General features: G+C 46.5%; 2 protein-coding genes across 2 annotated transcripts; one reads left to right on the top strand and one right to left on the bottom strand.

Annotated features, from left to right (window-relative positions):
- Positions 1–13,041: 13,041 nt before the first annotated feature.
- F4813DRAFT_348412 (nucleolar GTP-binding protein) lies at positions 13,042–15,881 on the bottom strand. The gene is made up of 4 exons (XM_049242079.1): positions 15,628–15,881; positions 15,033–15,564; positions 13,666–14,941; positions 13,042–13,593 (listed from the first exon to the last, which is right to left on the bottom strand). The coding sequence occupies exons 1-4, from the start codon at positions 15,755–15,757 to the stop codon at positions 13,552–13,554; spliced, it is 1,980 nt and encodes a 659-aa protein (XP_049102781.1). The 5' UTR covers positions 15,758–15,881; the 3' UTR covers positions 13,042–13,551.
- Positions 15,882–15,924: 43 nt separating this feature from the next.
- Positions 15,925–17,156, top strand: F4813DRAFT_264550 (orotate phosphoribosyltransferase). The gene is made up of 2 exons (XM_049240300.1): positions 15,925–16,160; positions 16,281–17,156. The coding sequence occupies exon 2, from the start codon at positions 16,296–16,298 to the stop codon at positions 16,971–16,973; it is 678 nt and encodes a 225-aa protein (XP_049102780.1). The 5' UTR covers positions 15,925–16,160; positions 16,281–16,295; the 3' UTR covers positions 16,974–17,156.
- The last annotated feature ends 906 nt before the right edge of the window (positions 17,157–18,062 follow it).

Raw genomic sequence — 18,062 nt, 5'->3', positions numbered from 1 at the left:
TGTTCTTTTGGTTGACCTGCCTCATCCATACCTACTCATCAAACCCCGTCTAACCTATCTCGCTCAGGGTACCGTGTGGTCCGTACTGTACCGCGCGTGTTTCTACGGCACGGCAAGCCTTCAAGCATACGACTGCAAGGGTCTTCTCGCGCAAGAAACGATGTGATTAGAAAAGCTACGAACGTGTTATGAGCGATTGATCAGTCGGCAATTAGGAAATTGCCATTGTCCGGTTGTCAAGGGTCTAGAGTGTGATCGTAGAAATATAGGTAACATAACAAAAAAGACCCTGCTTAAAACATCCAGGCAGCCAGGTAAACTAGGGATATGACGTCTAAACCGTGGTACACAAGACTTCTCAACTCCAGTCCCGCCGTTTATCACCGCACGGCTCCGGGACCGACGTCAATGGAGCTCTCTGTTCTATTCACAGCGGAGAAGGATGTTCATCTCACAATTTGCTCGACCTCGGCCGTGAGATGCGGCCGAAGCACATGGCATGGCAAGGGCCTAAACATGGGCAGAGCATGGCAATGGACTCTTCAGCTGCCAGGGCACGAATCTCAGTGGATCATAGATCCGCAGTACGTCAACTGTTTAGTGTATTAGTCGCCGTATTATAGTATGTATAATAGGTGGGAATCGCGAATGAAACGGCATGCATGGAAAGCCTGACTGTGTTACAGATTTGGAGATGAGAGAAGGACAGAAGAAATGTTCGATAGAGGTAGGAGGTAGGTGAGAGAGGAAGATGTTAGGTTAGTCGCTTATTAGTTGCGAAGAGCCAATTTCCTTCTTTAATCGCACGAGGTGTACTTAGGATTCTAATCCCTGCAAGCGTACTTCGTAGGTAGGTAGTCTTAGGTACTTATGTACATACCTAGGTACTGGCCTTTCCTTATTAGTGGAGTGACGCAGCGGCAAATCCACAAACCCTCCTTAGGCAATTTGGTACTTCTGACCCTCCGCCATGTTACTATCAAAATAGCTGTACTTAGCTCGTGCGTTAGGTAAGCAGGGGTAAAGAACAAGCGCTCGCGTCTAATTAGTCGCTTGCCTTAGCTGCTATTAGACACACACCAAGTACCTCAAGGTGTGATTATACAATGGAAGTTACCAACCCCATGTACCCATGTAAGTTGACCTATTACAGGGGAACCTTTCAGCCATACATATGTTAGGTAGGTACTTATATACATAGAAGTAGCAATGATTAGTATGTGGCGCACCGAGTACTTCGCGTACTTAAACAATGTCTATTATTATTATTCTGCATTAGACTCGAGGCCGAATAACAGACCCATAGTCATGTTTTCGTAAATACTGAATCTAGGTAGCGTCCAAAAAAGAAAAAAAAAAAAAAAAAAAAAAAGACCAGCCAACATCCCGGGGTCTTTGAGTTGTAGACTAGGTATGAGGTCAATAACTTACATGTAACGAGGGTTTACATCGGATGACTTGTAGTCGTTATCGCGGTCCCGACGGTGGGTAGGTTAGGTCCGTAGATGGTTTCTATTGTGGTACAGTAGCATCTTGTCATTTGCGACTAGCGTCGAGTAAGAAGTTTACCTGAGAGACAGTTATCAGGAATCAAATCATGTCGATATATTTTTATCCCTTTTAGATTGCTCGAACCAATATCTGACCATGTAAGGATCTAATCATGTACCCCGAACAAACATACATGCGTATAGCGTATAGCGTATAGCTTACAGCGTGCCCTCGAGAATTATCTAACTACCGTATTAGGCCCTAAGACCACGGCGAGGAGGTATGGGGTTAAAACAACATGCCCCGTATATTTGGTGCGAGACTATCGTCTGTGCCTCTCAGTCTACTATAACAGCTTATAAAAAAAGAAATCAATTAAACAAAATCGATTGCGCTAACAAGGTATTCTTGGTAGAGCTAATACAATTAAAACAGCTGACAGTCTAAAAGTATGCCTCGTTCAACGATCAATGTTACCTTGGACCTCCTGCATCTGTCTACCCTCCAACGAGGTCATCAATTTCGCCCGCCCCGTCCGATCCGAAACACGCTTCTTCAAGCCTGGTAGTGGCTAATGCCTTATCCGAAGCCCACTGTCGAAATCGAAGACTCGTCTTCTATTTTCGGATTCAAATGTGGGTAACCTACGACCCTCGTTGCTCAACATCACAACGCCACCCTCTAACCTAGGGAACCCATTCGGCCGGTGGACGGACATTGAGCAGTCCAAGAACCCACTTCGCTTCCGGGCATCTTTTGATTTGCCGTCTCAGAAGATCGCCGTCTGACCCCGTTCCAGGCTACCAGATTCAAACCCGGGTTATCTAGATTGTGAGTGTGGTTGAGTCCGGGTGTTATTAGTCATCTACAGAAGGAGGCTGTCGTGCATAATCGTTATGATCACAGCGCCTACGAGCATGAATTCAATTGCCGCCACTGGGCTATCATTAGACATCAGCGCCTTGTGCGCCTCCGATTTTGTGAATCCTTTCACGGCAGCCAACTTAGAATGATGGCATTGTAACTACCTATGTAGGAGAGGCCTATAAGGCCACTACTGCCTCCCCCACTACCCTAACGATTACCATCGGAGCGCTAATGCTTGTGCGGCAGAAAACAAGGAATAGTGACAACTTCGAGAGATTATGCCACTAGAGTTAGACCCCTAAAGGAATGCCATATTTAGCCCGACCAACATGAGATGAGCTACGAATGAAATAATTATTGCTCTCATTTAGTATCCAAATAAGCGCTTTTGATGACTTTTATCCCCAAGGATCAGCTAAGGCTAAACTCGTCATTATCATCGATACCTTCCTAGGGGACTTAGAAATGTGGCTGTTCCGATTATGAATAGCTCTGATCTCGCCGTTGATATTACTCGGTGCTACGCCTCTTAAGATTGGCGAGCCGGCCTCAGTTACATCGAAAAACACCCGGGTGTCTCGCCTTGCTCTAGATAGTAAACCACCAACAACTCGTGCCAATGCTTCCACCCACTGTTTGTTGGTGTGTTGGTGTGTTGTTGGTGTTTAGCAAGCATGTAGCTTGCCTTTCGAACCCCAAACCGGAAACTGGACCGAAAAACAAGACCATCCTAATATGCCTTTTCCTAGAATTAATAACTGTTGGTCGATGAGAATAACAGGAACTTTGTATCAATAGAGCGGCGTATATTCAGTCCAATCCGAATCGTAGCATCTAATTAATGGCCAAGTAGGCTATGACACAATGCAAAGTTGACCATGAAGCGCGCCTACAGGTACCCTAAGACTGGTCATAATCTTCTCCCCCCCTCCTCGTCCTTCTTAGCGGCCCGTCGTCGCCTTTTCAGGATGGATCAGTCCCTATGGAGGTTTTTAAAGACACACCTGAATACGACCGGCCATGCGCTGATGGCGGTTATGATAAAGAACCAAATAATTGGGAATAATTGCAAGCTGATATCTTAAATATATAAATTCGTTGCTAATCATAGAGTTACATGATTCTGTTTATTTTAGTTTGTTTGGATAAAAAAACATATTTAGGTTAACCGTTACGAACGACCTACGACGTTTCTCGTGGCCGTTGGGGCTATTGGGGTTAAATATTTCCGAATGGCTGGGAAAGGATGCATTTCTGGTGTTCCAGAAGGGCGGTATGGAAAACTATAACCAGTACTCCGGTGACATAGTTGATTGGGGAAAAAAAAAACTACATTGGGTACATACATTATGACTATGACCCATAGATGTCTAAATCCTTCCCGATTGGATTCGGGGAATTTTGGTTCTTATCGCTAGAGCCAATCCGAAGCTCCTAAAGCCACGAGGTATCTAGGAATATTATATAAGCAAAATGGTAATTGGAAATGATCTGGAAGAATGCTGTATACGAGAGTCCCACAATTCTCTATGTGCATTGTTATGTCAGCAACTCCTACAAAGTACATACATACAGCGGCAGCATGGGTACCTATGTACCTATGTACCTATGTCCTATTGGATCTACGTTTGAAACAAACCTTATTGATCATCCAATCACAATGCAATTAAGAACTGATCATGATCTTCTTCTTCTTCTTCTTAACTACTGATAACACGTACTTTCTTTTTACGTCTCCCAGCCGGTCACAAGTTCTCTCTCTAGGCTCTTCCGATTGTTAGTTTTCTTTTCGTCTCTCAACATTATCCCTTAATGATGGAATAGAAGCCTTCTTCCTACTGCGACATTAAATAATTCAAAGCAACGTCGAGATTACCTAAGTGTTAGGTGTAAGTAGTATGCAATCCTCCCCATCTGTGTATGATATATGTATGTACAATTGAGAATGCATACATACGTGGATCTTACTGGCGGGTGATCTAGACACCCCTTCCAGCTCAATCTAACCTGCATATGGACGAATGCAGCAGCTTGTTTCAGCTAGGCAGCTGATAGGGCTGGAATCGCTAAACACCGAGTATTATGAGACCTCATTGGCGAGAATCATAGGTGGCTACTTGAGCGACGCAATTAACTGCCAGTTGGACACGTCGACGGTTTACTTGTTAGCTACCTACATATACTACCTGCCTAGGTACCTACTCGTTATCGTCGGTCATGCCTTGATGTTGCTCAAAGCATGTGCCAGACGCAGAGAGTCTGGTAGCTCTATTCGGCCAAATCAGATTCGATAGACGAGCACGAGCCATCCGGCAAGGCGGGATCAAATTGTCCAATGCCTCCGTGGATCGATCTATCGCATCTACAGTTAATCTCGTATGTTATTTAACATTAGATCCCTGCTAGCAATAACCAAGGGATCCTTGTAGCAAAGCAAGCTCTCATCTGGAGTAATGTGCGAACGATAATTTGACGCGACAAATAAAATAATACACAGGCGACGGAACCTTTATGAGACAACCAGCTTTGTACGCGCATTGGGTCTTTCACGAAGCCAGAGGTCTAAGCGAATTTAATCTATTGAACTACGTTTCGGTGTCCTTGATGGTAGGACAAATGTTTTTGTTTTTTGTTTTTTATGTACATACCTAAACATGCCCGGATCTCATTTGATGGATAAACACCTTGCATACAGACACTCCCAAAGCTCAATATGTGGGAGCAAGCATAATTATCCCTGAGTGGTCAATTAGACGCCGCATCAAACACGTGAGTATTCTTCCGTTGACACCCTAGTGTCACATCGACCCCCCTGGAGGCCCCGATTCAAAAAATCATATGCACACCGACTTTCTAATAAGCCATTAGAGACATTCTCTTCTTGAACTGTCGGAGTTCCCAAACACTTTCCATATCGACTTTCGATGCTCGCCGATCTCACCACGCAAAGTAGCAACCACGGCCGCCATAATCATGCTACTAGGCTCTACTTCTCATCAGAAACCGGCGGACAACCCTTCTACCCTCACCTCGTACAAAATTGCAGAGTTTCACCGTGAAAAGCACCGTCCTGCAGAAGGGTCTACCGTTACCTCAGGAGGCACAGGACCAATGGCGCTCGACTTTAGAAGAGTCAAGAAGCTTTACTTTGCAGAAAAACCCCGTCTTTAGCAGTCATCAGCTACGACGTCGGCCGCGTCTTTGTCTAGGTTGTGCCTACCCAGGTCTTTTGTGCGTCGTACATCAAATGTATCTTTTCCCTGGAGGTAGGCCAATTAATCTCATTATCATACGCATATCTATTCGGAACATCGGGACTTCGGAACCCCATACGGCTTGTAAGCAGAATCGAATCTAAGATGGTTGAGGAGATCAACATTCCTGCACCGTGCGACCAGCAAAAGTCCAACCCATAGTGGAAGAAGTCAAGGTTCGCAATCTAAGTTCTTACATGAGGGTATTGTTGACTGCGGTCGTTCTGGTCCTTTCACTTCACACCTAAACGGCTCTCAGGGCTCCACCCGTTGTTGATGTATTCGTTCCATTTCGGAAACTTGTCTACAAACCCGCTGAGGCGCATTGCGTCTAGTTATTGAGATAACTCGTTTCCGGTTGCACACTGTACTACGTAGTTGTGTACACCGATCACACGGCCGCCTGACTGCTTGCGATAAACTGCAAAGTATGTCTTTCTTGAGCTTCCGGAATCAGCAACGAGCAGTAACTGTCTCAACTCAGCCCTGTAACTTACCACTTAGTATGGAGTACAATCAACGGTCCTCCAGCCTAAGGAATAAGGCGGGTTAGAAATGCTATACATATACTAAACATAGCTCAAGCCCCATAATTCTCTTCAGAACCCATGTTATCTTATTGTTATGAGAACGCCAAGTAGTTGGTTGCACAAGTTCCTTACGAGAACTGTCAAACCGATGGAGGAGACGGATGAAATCTACATCAATTAACCCCGAGTTCACTCGGAACTACGTAATATGTTGCATATGTCCGCATCGACAATGAGATAGGAAAGGAAGGGTTCCTAAGACTCGGAAGAGAAGCCTACAAGCCATCTTTCGCTGTCATTTCCACCCGTAAGCCGTTAATCCTAGCAACACATACAACCCCAGCAGCTTACTCTTTATCGCCTTCGTATCAACTAAGTAGGCATATTGAGATTTGAGTACTTGCTTGCCGATTGTATCTTCGCACAGCCGAAGATTGGCTCCACAAACGCTTCGGTTCGCCGTCCACGCCGTCCACCTACTGTCGAAAGCCAAGCAAAAGGTAACGACCTAACTATGACGGCCCACACCTAACTCTCCTTTCGCGTCGCAAAAGTCCAAGCTTAATTAGCTTGGGCGCTTTGAATTTGCCGGTACTTCCCGCTACCCCAGGTCGCATGGGTCATTTTTGTTGGCTTCATCAAGCGGGAGGTGTCAATCAATTTATGATATACCCCTGATAATAGGTCCTTGGTTGGTGCCTTGTGGGCCTACTAACACTGAGATAAGTCCGCAGAACATGGCCTGTTCTCTAGCTGAAGGGGACCATACCATGGTACTCGAAAAGGTACCGGGTCTCGTCGCCGCAAATCATATCACCAAAGAACTGATGAGTTTCTCCATATGTGTAATCTCAACTTACATAGTGATGCCCTAGGTCTTATCATAGTCCATGATATAAAGGCAGAACTTAAGATGACGGGGAAGAAGTTGGGTAATATAACCCCACAGAGGGCTCGATCACCAAGAACATTACAAATATCGCCATACCGTCCAACTTAGGTACCCTGCTAGCCAGCCCTACACAGTCCTCCGCAATCAGCTTATCGAAATTGGTTGTAAGATGCAAAAACTCAAATACCATAATCAGGGAAGAATTTTGCTCGACCGCGTTTCCTAGCAAAAGAACGCCGTTAGAAGTCATTGGCGAAGGTAGAACATGATATCATAGATCCCCAGAGTTGGGGGCCTCTTCTAGAAGTATAGCCCCGTAAGCGTATCCAGCTTCTACACGGCAGAGCACGACCTAGTAAGATAAAATATTTGGACAAGAAGTCTTCATTCAACAATACTGCCTTGCCACAGTTCTATTCATCGCGTCCACCTTCGGCTGAGCCCCATTCCTGCTTGGGCGGTAAAGTGAACTGATGCTTATGTAGTCTTTGTAAGCGCTACTGCCAGTAGCCCCTATTATACAGCATATGCTACGACCACTAGTAAGGGAGTCGTGGCTTATATGCGTATAGATTTGAATTTAGTATCCGCTTCCATGAGAGTAGTTCTGTAGAATTTTCACCTGCGTAGAAAGAGGTCGGGCTGGAAGATACGCATGAATCGGCGTTGGCGATAGCCAATTCTAGTTGGTAGAGATACAGTCATACCTCCTTTGTTGGCTTTTTCAGGCATAGCAGGAATATCTACGCCCTTTCCATCAAGGCGAGCACGTCTCAGTGTCGAGTAGCGCTAACACCGACCTCTATACTACCAACCGCCCTTCGTCCTAGCCAACTACTCGGCTTCCTAAGCTCTATACATAGCCATATTATTTCTCGCTTCTCTACATACAGCTTAGTGTCCGTTATGCCAGCAAACCAATGAAGAGCTCTTGGGGTCCAGACATGGATGGCATCAAATTTATCAGTCCCAGCATTACGAAGTAAGTGGTTACATCATGAGACCCTATGATGGCTCGTGAACGCTTTAGAGATATAACTATCCATTCGGCGAATTCTAATTATGATCTGTGCTCGCCCCTTAGGCATGTTCCGATCTCCTCGACCTAGACTCGGTAGACCCCTTCAGTAGCCGCTCACCGCCGGCGAGTGAAAACATGGAAGCTATCTTTTTACTCCGTCCTTTGTCAAGGAAATAGAACAATACGGGAGGTGCCCGCGCCATAATTTAACGGCTGAGCACCCTGCTTTCACGCCTCAAGATGTCTGTAGTCATTGTTAACTTCCGAGCATACGAGGGAGGAGGCAATGAGCCCTAGGGCAGAAAGAATACCGGTGATAGAGTACGCGACCCCCTTTAGCATATACCTACGAAGCTCCACCCCTTAGGGCATATACACCGAACTTGGCAGCAGCTTGCCACCTCCTATAGCAACTATCAGATGACATAGAAGTTGTGGTGTGGGTGCAATCAGTGATCCAGAAGACCATTCGGCCTCTGATTGCCTGTCCAATACATTCCCGCTACACCGTTGCCGGTTGGCAGAAGATAGTCCATCCACCAGTCAGGCCTACGCTCCCCTAGGTAATATGCCGGCCCCCCTCCCAGCCAGACTCATGTCTAGTGGCAACACCATACGCTTAGATGCCGTGCCGCTCTAGTTCTTGCGCCATTAAGCCTACACGTAATCTCGATGCGTAGGGGTCACTGGGTTCCTCTCATTGGCTTACTCGGGAGCCTTTGGAGCTGCTGTAACTCCCAGCATTTGCTTCCGTAGCTCTGATCATACTGAACGATGAAGCGAACTCTGACCCATTTGAGAATAGCATACTACGCTACTGTCGTCACTGTCAGCTCAAACTTGGATCATAAACTTGAGATGTATACTAATTCGAGTCTCATACTCATCGTTGATGGGTCCAGTAGCTACTGGAACGCAAGCACCCCGGCCGCTTCCTCCTACATGTCAGCTGTACGTACAGCGACTTGGGGCGTGTCAATAAACAAGGGGTTGTCAGATCATGAACAGAAGCCACACCCACGAACACGCATAATAATCCCCTAAACAGGCATGAAACATTACACACATACTCCAAAGGCCCAATGAGAGACAAATTCCACGGACCATCGCTTCTACCGGATCCTATCCCATCCAAAAAAAAAAAAAATACGTCGTACATATCCTTAAAGGCTCCGGGTACATGACGCCTCATGGCTGGACGTCAACTTATATCAGAACTTAAAATGGCAACCTTGCAGCCTTCCCACCCAGATCCCGAAGTTGAAACATGAAACGTGGATGACAAGTCGAGATTTTCACCGGGGTCGTTTCAATCTAATAGATACAGCGGCGGGCGCATGAACACCCTCGTCTGGTATACCTATAGCAGAATATTCACCGCACATAGTTGCCCGGACATGGCGGAGGCGGCGTGCGCGTACATACCTACCTGTTCAAGCAAAAGAAACAGAACATTAGTCTTGGTTGCAGCAGGTATACCTACACTAGACGGGCAACCTTGTCGACGAACATGTCTCCGCAAGTTCCCCATCGACCTAACTAATACATAGGCGGATATACTTACTGAGTGACAATGATAGATAGCTCGGTAGCTAAGAGGGACAGGGGTTGCTGGATGCCGCGGGCAGACAAGCGAGGACGAGCCCTTCCATCTACATAGATAGGTAGGTAGTAAACTTGTTTCGAGACTCCATCTAGTTAGGTATTCTCGCATCGGAAAATTAACGACGGCGAGCGTATTGTATTGTACACTGCGGGCATGTAGTCGTCGAGGCCCCTCCCGTGGACCTTGTCGTGTCCCCAAAAAAAGGTTCAAAGGCCGGGGGTGGCACTGCCTCAGCGTTGCCACCCGCATACAGCTCTGTTCTATATTTGGCTTCGTTCTTCCACACACGGCAAGAATCGGCACGGCTACCAGTCGAAACAACATCATGGCGAAGATACAACGCTGTACTTTGCTGGGCCTTGTCAGATGTCCTCTCTACCTACATACATTGTAAACATTGCTGGTTTGTATCATGTATCGCATCGTGAGGTTCGTTATGTAATTTTCCAGCCGAGGCGAACCCCTGGCTGGCTGGCTGGCTGGCTTTTGACCAATCGCTCGTGCCTGTCGCGCGCTTGTTTCGTGTGCTTCAAGCTGACGGTGGGTTTTTCTCTATTTCTATCGCTTTGCTTTGCCCGGTTTGGACTATCTCATCGCATACCTACATTATACCTACATTAGGTACCTACATAGTGCCTTAACCTAGTAAACCGAAAGCGAAAGAGCTCTAGGTGTTGCTCTAGATTGGGTATACCTACGATCAAAGTCACGTCCAAGTAGAAAGTAGATACCTACCACTCTACTGCGACTGTTGGTAAGTTCTCACACCTTTACGATGCCCGTGCTCCTACTTCCCCACGACGATGCCTGTACATACATACATACATACACCAGTCCACCTAAAATCGTATGGAAAAGGCGGTGCCGTTCCGCTCTTTTGTCACGATGCTTGCGTCATAGTTTGGACTTGACACTCGCTGTATTACTACTACTATCATGTCTGACTAGGCCGAGTGAGCTCGGAATAGATCAAGCGTCGGTTCGGTTATGTTAGCTCGCTCTCTCGCCCTCTCGCTCTCTCTTTCTCGCCCCGGGACACCGATACATACCTCATACGACTGGCCCGCCCCAGCCACAGACAGCATGGAGATCGATCGCTCGTCATGTCAGCGGCGTGACTACTAGCGCAACACCTACGCTAGGTAGGTAGTTCCTATCGTCCGTCCCTGTATATCCCGTAGTCAAATCACGACGTGTCGAATATCGGTGCCTGGACTGAAACCTTGTCGTTGACAGGGCAGTGATGATAGGTATCCGCATCCGCATCCGCATCCGCATCTTCCAGCCGCACCCGCTGTTGCACAGGTTTCTAAACTCCTCCATGCCCCAGGCGTTAGCGGGAGGATCATGGATCATGGATCATACATTCATCATACAGACATAGCAACCAGTAGCTACCTATGTACGTACACTAGTCAGCGGTCAGCCCTACACTGCACTACACCACACTACACTACACTACACTACACTTATACGGATACTGCATCGTCGCCGTGCCACGTGCTGCTAACGTAAGACCGCTCCGACTAAGCACAGCTTTCTGTCAGCTTTTCACACGCGGCAGTTGGTTTCCTTGAGCCATCCGCGACGACAAGCCAGCAGCAAGGGGACCGCCAGGACAGGGCCAGCCAAGGTACGCCTCGCCAGCGTTGCCGTCTAGTGCTTACAACGACGCTAAAGTCTGTCTCCGGGGCCCGAGGACCGCCTGGATTTACGATGGCGGCGATGCAAGGGACGTGTCGTGTCGTGTAGTGTCGTGTAAGTGGATTAACTCAACTCAACTCAACTCAACTCAACTCAACTCAACCCCGTACTTGGAAGAACAAGTAGACGACGCTACTGCTTACCCTAGGTAGGTACTCACGGCTATGCAAAACCGCATTGCTGCTGTCCACGCCGCCTCGCCTCGCAATGAGTAAAGCGGGACGGGATTATATTTGCGAGATTTACGGCAGTTGAAACGCAGAAACTAATAACAATGATGATAATGATCATGTTGGTGGTAGTTGGTAGTTAGTGGTGGTGATGATTTGCGAGAGCGACCTAGCTTGGGGGTGGTGGCTATTTCGAGATGGGCGCTAATATGCGCCTCGGACACGCACCATCATATGTCCACCGTAATTTAAGAAATTGCTATTCTATTCTGTTCTATTTTTCTTTCTCCCCTTCGCTGACGCCGTGGACCCTTGGTGTTGGTGTGGCTTCTTCGCCTTATTAGTATATTTTAACTGTGATGACAACAACGGGGCGCGAGGAATGAATGCGAGGGATGTGATGGCTTTGTTTACGGTGAGGTTGTCGATACGGTCGTCTTGTAGGGCGGTGTTCATCCAGTGGGTATTTCGAGTAAGAGGAGGTCAGAGAGGCTGGATCTTAGCAATTTGCGTGTTTATGCGTTAGGTATTTATTATTGTTATTACTGCTACTACGGCGTCTTGAGACGATGCGAGAACGCCTACCTAGGCTAGACGTCTAGGTGATAAATTTAGATCTCCTCTGGTGCTAGAATGGCCTTTGGTTCGGGTTACTTACGCCGGCTCCCTCGAGACTTACCTTGACGGCCCCTAATGGCTTTGATGATTGCACAAGAGGCATATCAGGAGACTATCTATCTATAAACTCGAGACAGGTAGCAGAGCGTCGAGATAGAAGTATACCATCTACATATTGGTGTGATTCTCATCGTGTAGCATGTCAACGTTCTATACCTACCTTATATATAGAATATAGTGTTGATAGGCTCATATAGCTACACCATTCCGACCTTCCCCCAGGTCAGTTCTACTATGTGAGATGGATCCATCCGAAAATATCCCCCGTAAACTACACGGTAGGTAGATTAATGGGCCTTATGCTAGAAATACGTGAGTTTAAATCATGGAAGTATCACACTGCTGGCTATAACTATGTAACATAAGAGCGAGGAACTTACGCTACTACTGCTCAAGAAATCATGAATCTAACTACCTGTTAGGATCATAGGTAAACATACACGTAGCTCCTCTATCTGATTGTCTTAAGGCGACTTTGTGGTACGACCTCCTATTTTTTATAGTTCCCAATAAATCACTTTGCTTTGCCTTCTCCTAGGATAGAAGGCAGCCCTTATAGCACGGCGATGTCAGTTTCGGGAAGCAAATTTGCAATTCGTGCTAATAATGTTGCAGGCAGACAGTACCCCGTGGACTCTAGCCATAGTATACTCGCAACACAATATGTACCTCTTAACAGCGATATTGCATCCAACTTAGATAAACGTATCAGCCCCTAAATTACCTACCTGAGGTATATTCGCAGATATGGGATATACGAAGACTTAGCTATGCAGGTTAAGCTAGGAAGAATCGCAATGAAGCTACGTGATATTTCGAACTAAAAGACTCTATTAACGAACCCCTAGAAGATGAACCCACACTATAAGGAGGAGAGAAGCCCACACGACTTGTTTAAAGGTCAAGAAAGAAACCACCGCCCAGTATACCTACCTAGGTATACACCTACTCCCATTTAGAGTGCTACAAGCCCATGTCATTGAACTATCTAGTACAAGTAAAAGGGAACCAAGAGGCTTTAATAATTGTGTGTAGCTATTGCTTAATTCCATGATTACGCCGCAGGTCTTAGAGAAACCCTAGATGCGTTGCTTCGAAGATAAAACCGCAACGCTTAATGCTTCACTTCAATAGGTATTCACATAGATAAATCACACTAAAGACCTCAACGGGGACTTATTCGCATGGTCGATTGACTCAACTAAAACAGTCGTAAACACGATGGAGCACGTCTCTGGAAAGTTCATATCCCGTCCTGAACGCCAAAGCAAAGTGAAAAACCTGGTAGGCCATATCAAACCAACTATGTACAGACCGAGGGTGGTAGAAAAGTATTCCTTAACGGTGAGACGCTTTGCCCATGGTTCGTTTGCCGGCGAACTATTTATCATATTAGCACAAGACCACACGGTATATATATATATATATATATATATAGTGAAGAAAACTTACCAAATGTTTAGGCAGCGTGGCGCCAATATGCCTATCAGCCTCACCCTGTCTGGCCATGCGGTTCATCTTCCTCTGGCTCAGTTTAGCCTGTCTCTCTGCCTTCGTCCTCGTCTCCTCGTCCTGGACACCATCATCGCGCCTGTTTGTTGCCGGCTGGCTTCTTGTTCGGCTCGCCGCCCTGCTCTTGGAACGTAGTCTCTCCCTGGGTGTCTCGTCGATATCCATAGCATTAGAATCTTCGGTGCCAAGGCGACTTCTGGTGACAGAACGTCCACGGGTCACCGTTTGCGATCTTCCTCTGAGTTCCAGGTCTTGAGTGTCAACACCCATCTGGTCAAGAGTATCCTCGAGTTGAGATAGAGACTTCTTGATAGCCTTGCGAGGTAAGGCTGCACGGTTCTTGACCCTACGCATTCTCGACTCATTCCGAATCAGTGCCTGCTTCTCTCGAATGATCTCTGCCTTCACTCTGATATCTGCTTCTTCTGCATCATCAATCTCCTCATCCGAGTCGTAGTATCCTTCGGCCTCAAGCTTCTCTTCCTCCTCTTCTAGTGCCTGTAGCTTGGCATCAATGTCAGGGTCGATGTAGTCGTAGACATTCTTGCCGTTGTAAATCTCGGGTATTCTGTCATGCTTCCATTCGGGGTTCGCAAGAATGTATTCAGCCTTCAAGTCCACATTGTACACACCAGCACCACCATTCTCAGCTTCGACATCACGAGCCAATTTGCGACGTTCGGGGTCTTCCTTGCTGTATTTCTTGAGGTTCTTCACAGCGTCGGGGATGAAGGTCTCCTGCGTAACACCGCCCATAGGTTGTGCCACGTGAATTCTGGCCATAACATCTGCTAACCTGCCACCAATGGCACCATTGTTTGACGTGCCTGCCTTCAGCTTCTGGGCAACTCTGTCCGCAAGAAGTCGCTCGCAAGCGGCATTCTTGACTTCCTGTACGCCTTCTTGCGTATTGCAAGAGAGCTGGAGCAACTCTACTTCACCGGAGGAGACTAAGGACTGGAGTTCGCCGCTCGTCTTCTCATCCAGCTCTTCGGGCCTTAAAATATCGATCTTGTTGATAACAATAAATACCAATTTGTTTGAGAATAAGGGTTTGATGCTCTTGAATAGTTGCATTTGCGCGGCGACTGAGTAACCACACTGCTCAGAAAGATCCATGAAGTAAAGGATAGCGGACCTCAAGTGAGCAATGGCAGTAATAGACTGCATTTCGATTGTGTTCATCTCCTCGAGGGGGTGATCCAGGATACCGGGGCTGTTTTGCGTTAGCATTGGTTACTTTTGACACCCTTCGAGATTAAAGAATAAGAAGCTTAGTGGGAAAAGTAGATATTGAAATAACTTACGTATCAATAGCCTGGAAACGAAGATACTTGTAATCGAAGTGACCAACAAACAAGCTCTTGGTGGTGAAAGCATAAGGCTGAACGTCCACGTCGGCTCTGGTTACGCTGCGCAGGAAACTTGACTTGCCAACGTTGGGGTATCCGCAAATCAGGAGAGTGCGCGTGGTGGGATCGATGGAGGGAAGTCGACCAAGATGTTGGCGGACCTGATCAAGATAGACTAGAGGGTCCTTTAGTCGCTTGGTGATAGTTGCCATTCGACCGAGCGCGGCTCTCTTGAGCTGCTTGCATTGGAACAAACTCTGAGCATACTTGAGAAGTCGCACATAATCTCTCGAGATGGTTTCTATGAGGTGCTTCGCGGTTGAAAGATGACCGAGGGCGATCTTGAAATGGTCGGCATCGTAGAGAGTGTTTAGGAGATCCTTGTGAAATGGGTGAATGTCCTGAAGTCGGGGGAAGCTCTCAAGAATTTGAGCGAACTTTTCCGTGAAAGTCTCTTGAGTAAACTTGACTTTACGAGTATAGAATCCTGTGACAGCCAGTTAGTACCGAGCGCAAGTTAGACGCGGCCAGTGTTGGGTAGTGTACGAACCTCTGATACGACTGATTTTGAATCCGGATCTAATCTGAGTGGGTAGACGTCGCTGAGTTCTTGATAGAACAATATCGAGAAACTCTTCCGACGTTGGGACTGGTGGTATATCCTTCCAAGTAGTCTTCATCTTGGGCTACGGATGATGCGATTGTGTACCTACTTAGATAGTTGGGATTGTTGGTAAAAACAGCCGCGGGAGGTCCAGCTGTTCTTCAGCTTATCGACCTTTTTTGGTTGTATTTTGAAAAAAGGCGGAGTGGAGGGACAGTGGGAGTTGCACTTTTGCGAAATCTTGGCGCAGAAAAATTCCTTATCGATTATCTTATCTTATCAATCATAACTTCATCTTAGTGAAGAAGGTGGAAAGTGGGAAGTTAAACTCCGCGATTGCGAAAACTAGAACGCGACGACGCATGTGAAAATTGTATAAATCCTATCAATTCTATCAATCGAGCTAGATACAAAAAACATAAAAGTTGATTGTTAGTTGGTTGATTTATTTACATCCAAACTATAACAATTCTGGTCTCGTAAGTTACTCACGATGCCTTTTTCATCTCTTACCTTCTCTCATTACCCCGCCATGAGTTTTATATCCCACTTTCGAGAGCTTCTTATTATAACAATTATAATAACCAATTCCAGCTTAGACACAAATCCATAGGATGAGTCTTCCGCAGTATAAGAAGGACTTCCTGCGGGCTGCCGTCGAGGGCGGCGCCCTACGGTTCGGGTCTTTCGAATTGAAATCGAAGCGGACATCGCCCTACTTCTTCAATGCGGGCGACTTCTATACTGGAGAGCTGCATGAGCCCATCATGGATGCATATGCCCAAACTATTGCCACAAGCGAGCTGGCCGACGGCTTCGATGTTATCTTCGGCCCGGCTTATAAGGGTATCCCATTAGCCGCCACCGTCTTCTACGCCTTGATTAAGCTAGACCGCGCCAAGTACCGCCACGCCGCCTATAGCTTCGATCGCAAGGAAGCGAAGGATCATGGAGAGGGTGGCAGCATCGTCGGATCGCCATTGAAAGACAAGCGCGTCCTCATCATTGACGACGTCGTGTCCGCCGGCACCGCCAAACGCCAGGCCATCGACATGATCCGAGCCGCTGGTGGCACTGTTGTAGGCATTATTGTCGCTCTAGACCGTCAAGAAACCTTACCAGAAGGCGACGGTAAGACCAGTGCCATCGGCCAGCTGAAGAAGGAGTATCAGATCCCTATCATCTCTATCGTGAAGCTCGACGACATCATCGACGGTATGAAGGGTGTTATCTCGGAAGCTGACATCAAGAGCATCGAGGAGTACCGTACTAAGTACGGAGCCAGCGATTGATTGATTAGTGTCACGAAGAGCGCGTTGCTCGAGTCATCATTATCACCATTATCATCATCATTATCATCATCATCATCATCATTAATTAAGGTGGCTATTATTAGACACGGGTAGGTTTCCGATGATCGATGCAAGATCGAGACGGACGGTTCAAAAAAAAAAATATCGTAGATTAAATTAATCAGGTAACCTAGATAAAAAAGTAAAATGTTTATGCAGTGAGAGCTGCCTGTCGTCGGAAGTCAACAAGGTGTAGACGCAAACGGAGAAGCATTGTCCAATAGGCTTTTACTTGAGTATATGATACGATACCCCTTTTCCCCTTTCCGGCGGAGAATTAAAATATGCACTTATACGGCATAATCTTAAACATGGCTTACGGCACAAATGAGTGGCGCCTCTTTATTCAACTTCAAACCCCGAATTTTCAAGGGAAAATAATAATAATCATGTCGTATAACAGCAATCTGCATATACATACCACTTACAGGCAATGCGGAACCTGTAAGATCCAAGAATAAAAAGATCCCGTCATCCCGAAGTCGTACTGTACATTGAATAAACAGGAGGCGAAAAGGCAGGTAAATAATAATAATAATAATTATTAATAATATTAGTATTATTAAAAAAAAAGATTATCGAAACAAGAAAAAAATAAAATTTTAATTTCATACTCACCGCCTTCTGCCGCTAGACCACACAAACACGATACAACAACGCCGGCTTACGTTATTGAAACGTCTCGGAGGCTTGCTCATTTCCCTCGCTCAGCAAGCAACGCACGACACTTCTTAGAAGGGGAGGGTCGGTGAGAGGAAGAAGAAAGCTTACACGGGAGCAAGATTCATACGGTACGGTACGGTACGGTACAACTTGTAAGCATGTCGCTGTTACAGTAAGTAAACCTGTCTTCATGCCTACAGGCCTTCATGCCTATCTACATGCCTACATGTCTATACACCTCACACCTGCGCTGTGCTGCGCTACGCACATAACACATAAACATGTCCAACACATACTCGCATACATACATACCTACATACATACTACATACATACTACATACACATATACATAGGTATACATATAC

Source organism: Daldinia decipiens (assembly GCF_022478715.1).
Source record: "Daldinia decipiens strain CBS 113046 unplaced genomic scaffold F4813scaffold_5, whole genome shotgun sequence".
In the NCBI taxonomy this organism is placed as follows: Eukaryota; Fungi; Ascomycota; class Sordariomycetes; order Xylariales; family Hypoxylaceae; genus Daldinia; species Daldinia decipiens.
The sequence above is the reverse complement of the archived record's forward strand: the minus strand, read 5'-3'. Positions and strand labels throughout refer to the sequence as shown.

Coding starts and splice junctions, on each gene's coding strand:
- F4813DRAFT_264550 (XM_049240300.1), top strand. CDS start 16,296: ATGAGTCTTCCGCAGTATAAGAAGGACTTCCTGCGGGCTGCCGTCGAG.
- F4813DRAFT_348412 (XM_049242079.1), bottom strand. CDS start 15,757: ATGAAGACTACTTGGAAGGATATACCACCAGTCCCAACGTCGGAAGAG. Junction 15,565..15,627: donor CAAAATCAGTCGTATCAGAG/GTTCGTACACTA, acceptor TGGCTGTCACAG/GATTCTATACTCGTAAAGTC. Junction 13,594..13,665: donor CCACGCTGCCTAAACATTTG/GTAAGTTTTCTT, acceptor TATGATAAATAG/TTCGCCGGCAAACGAACCAT.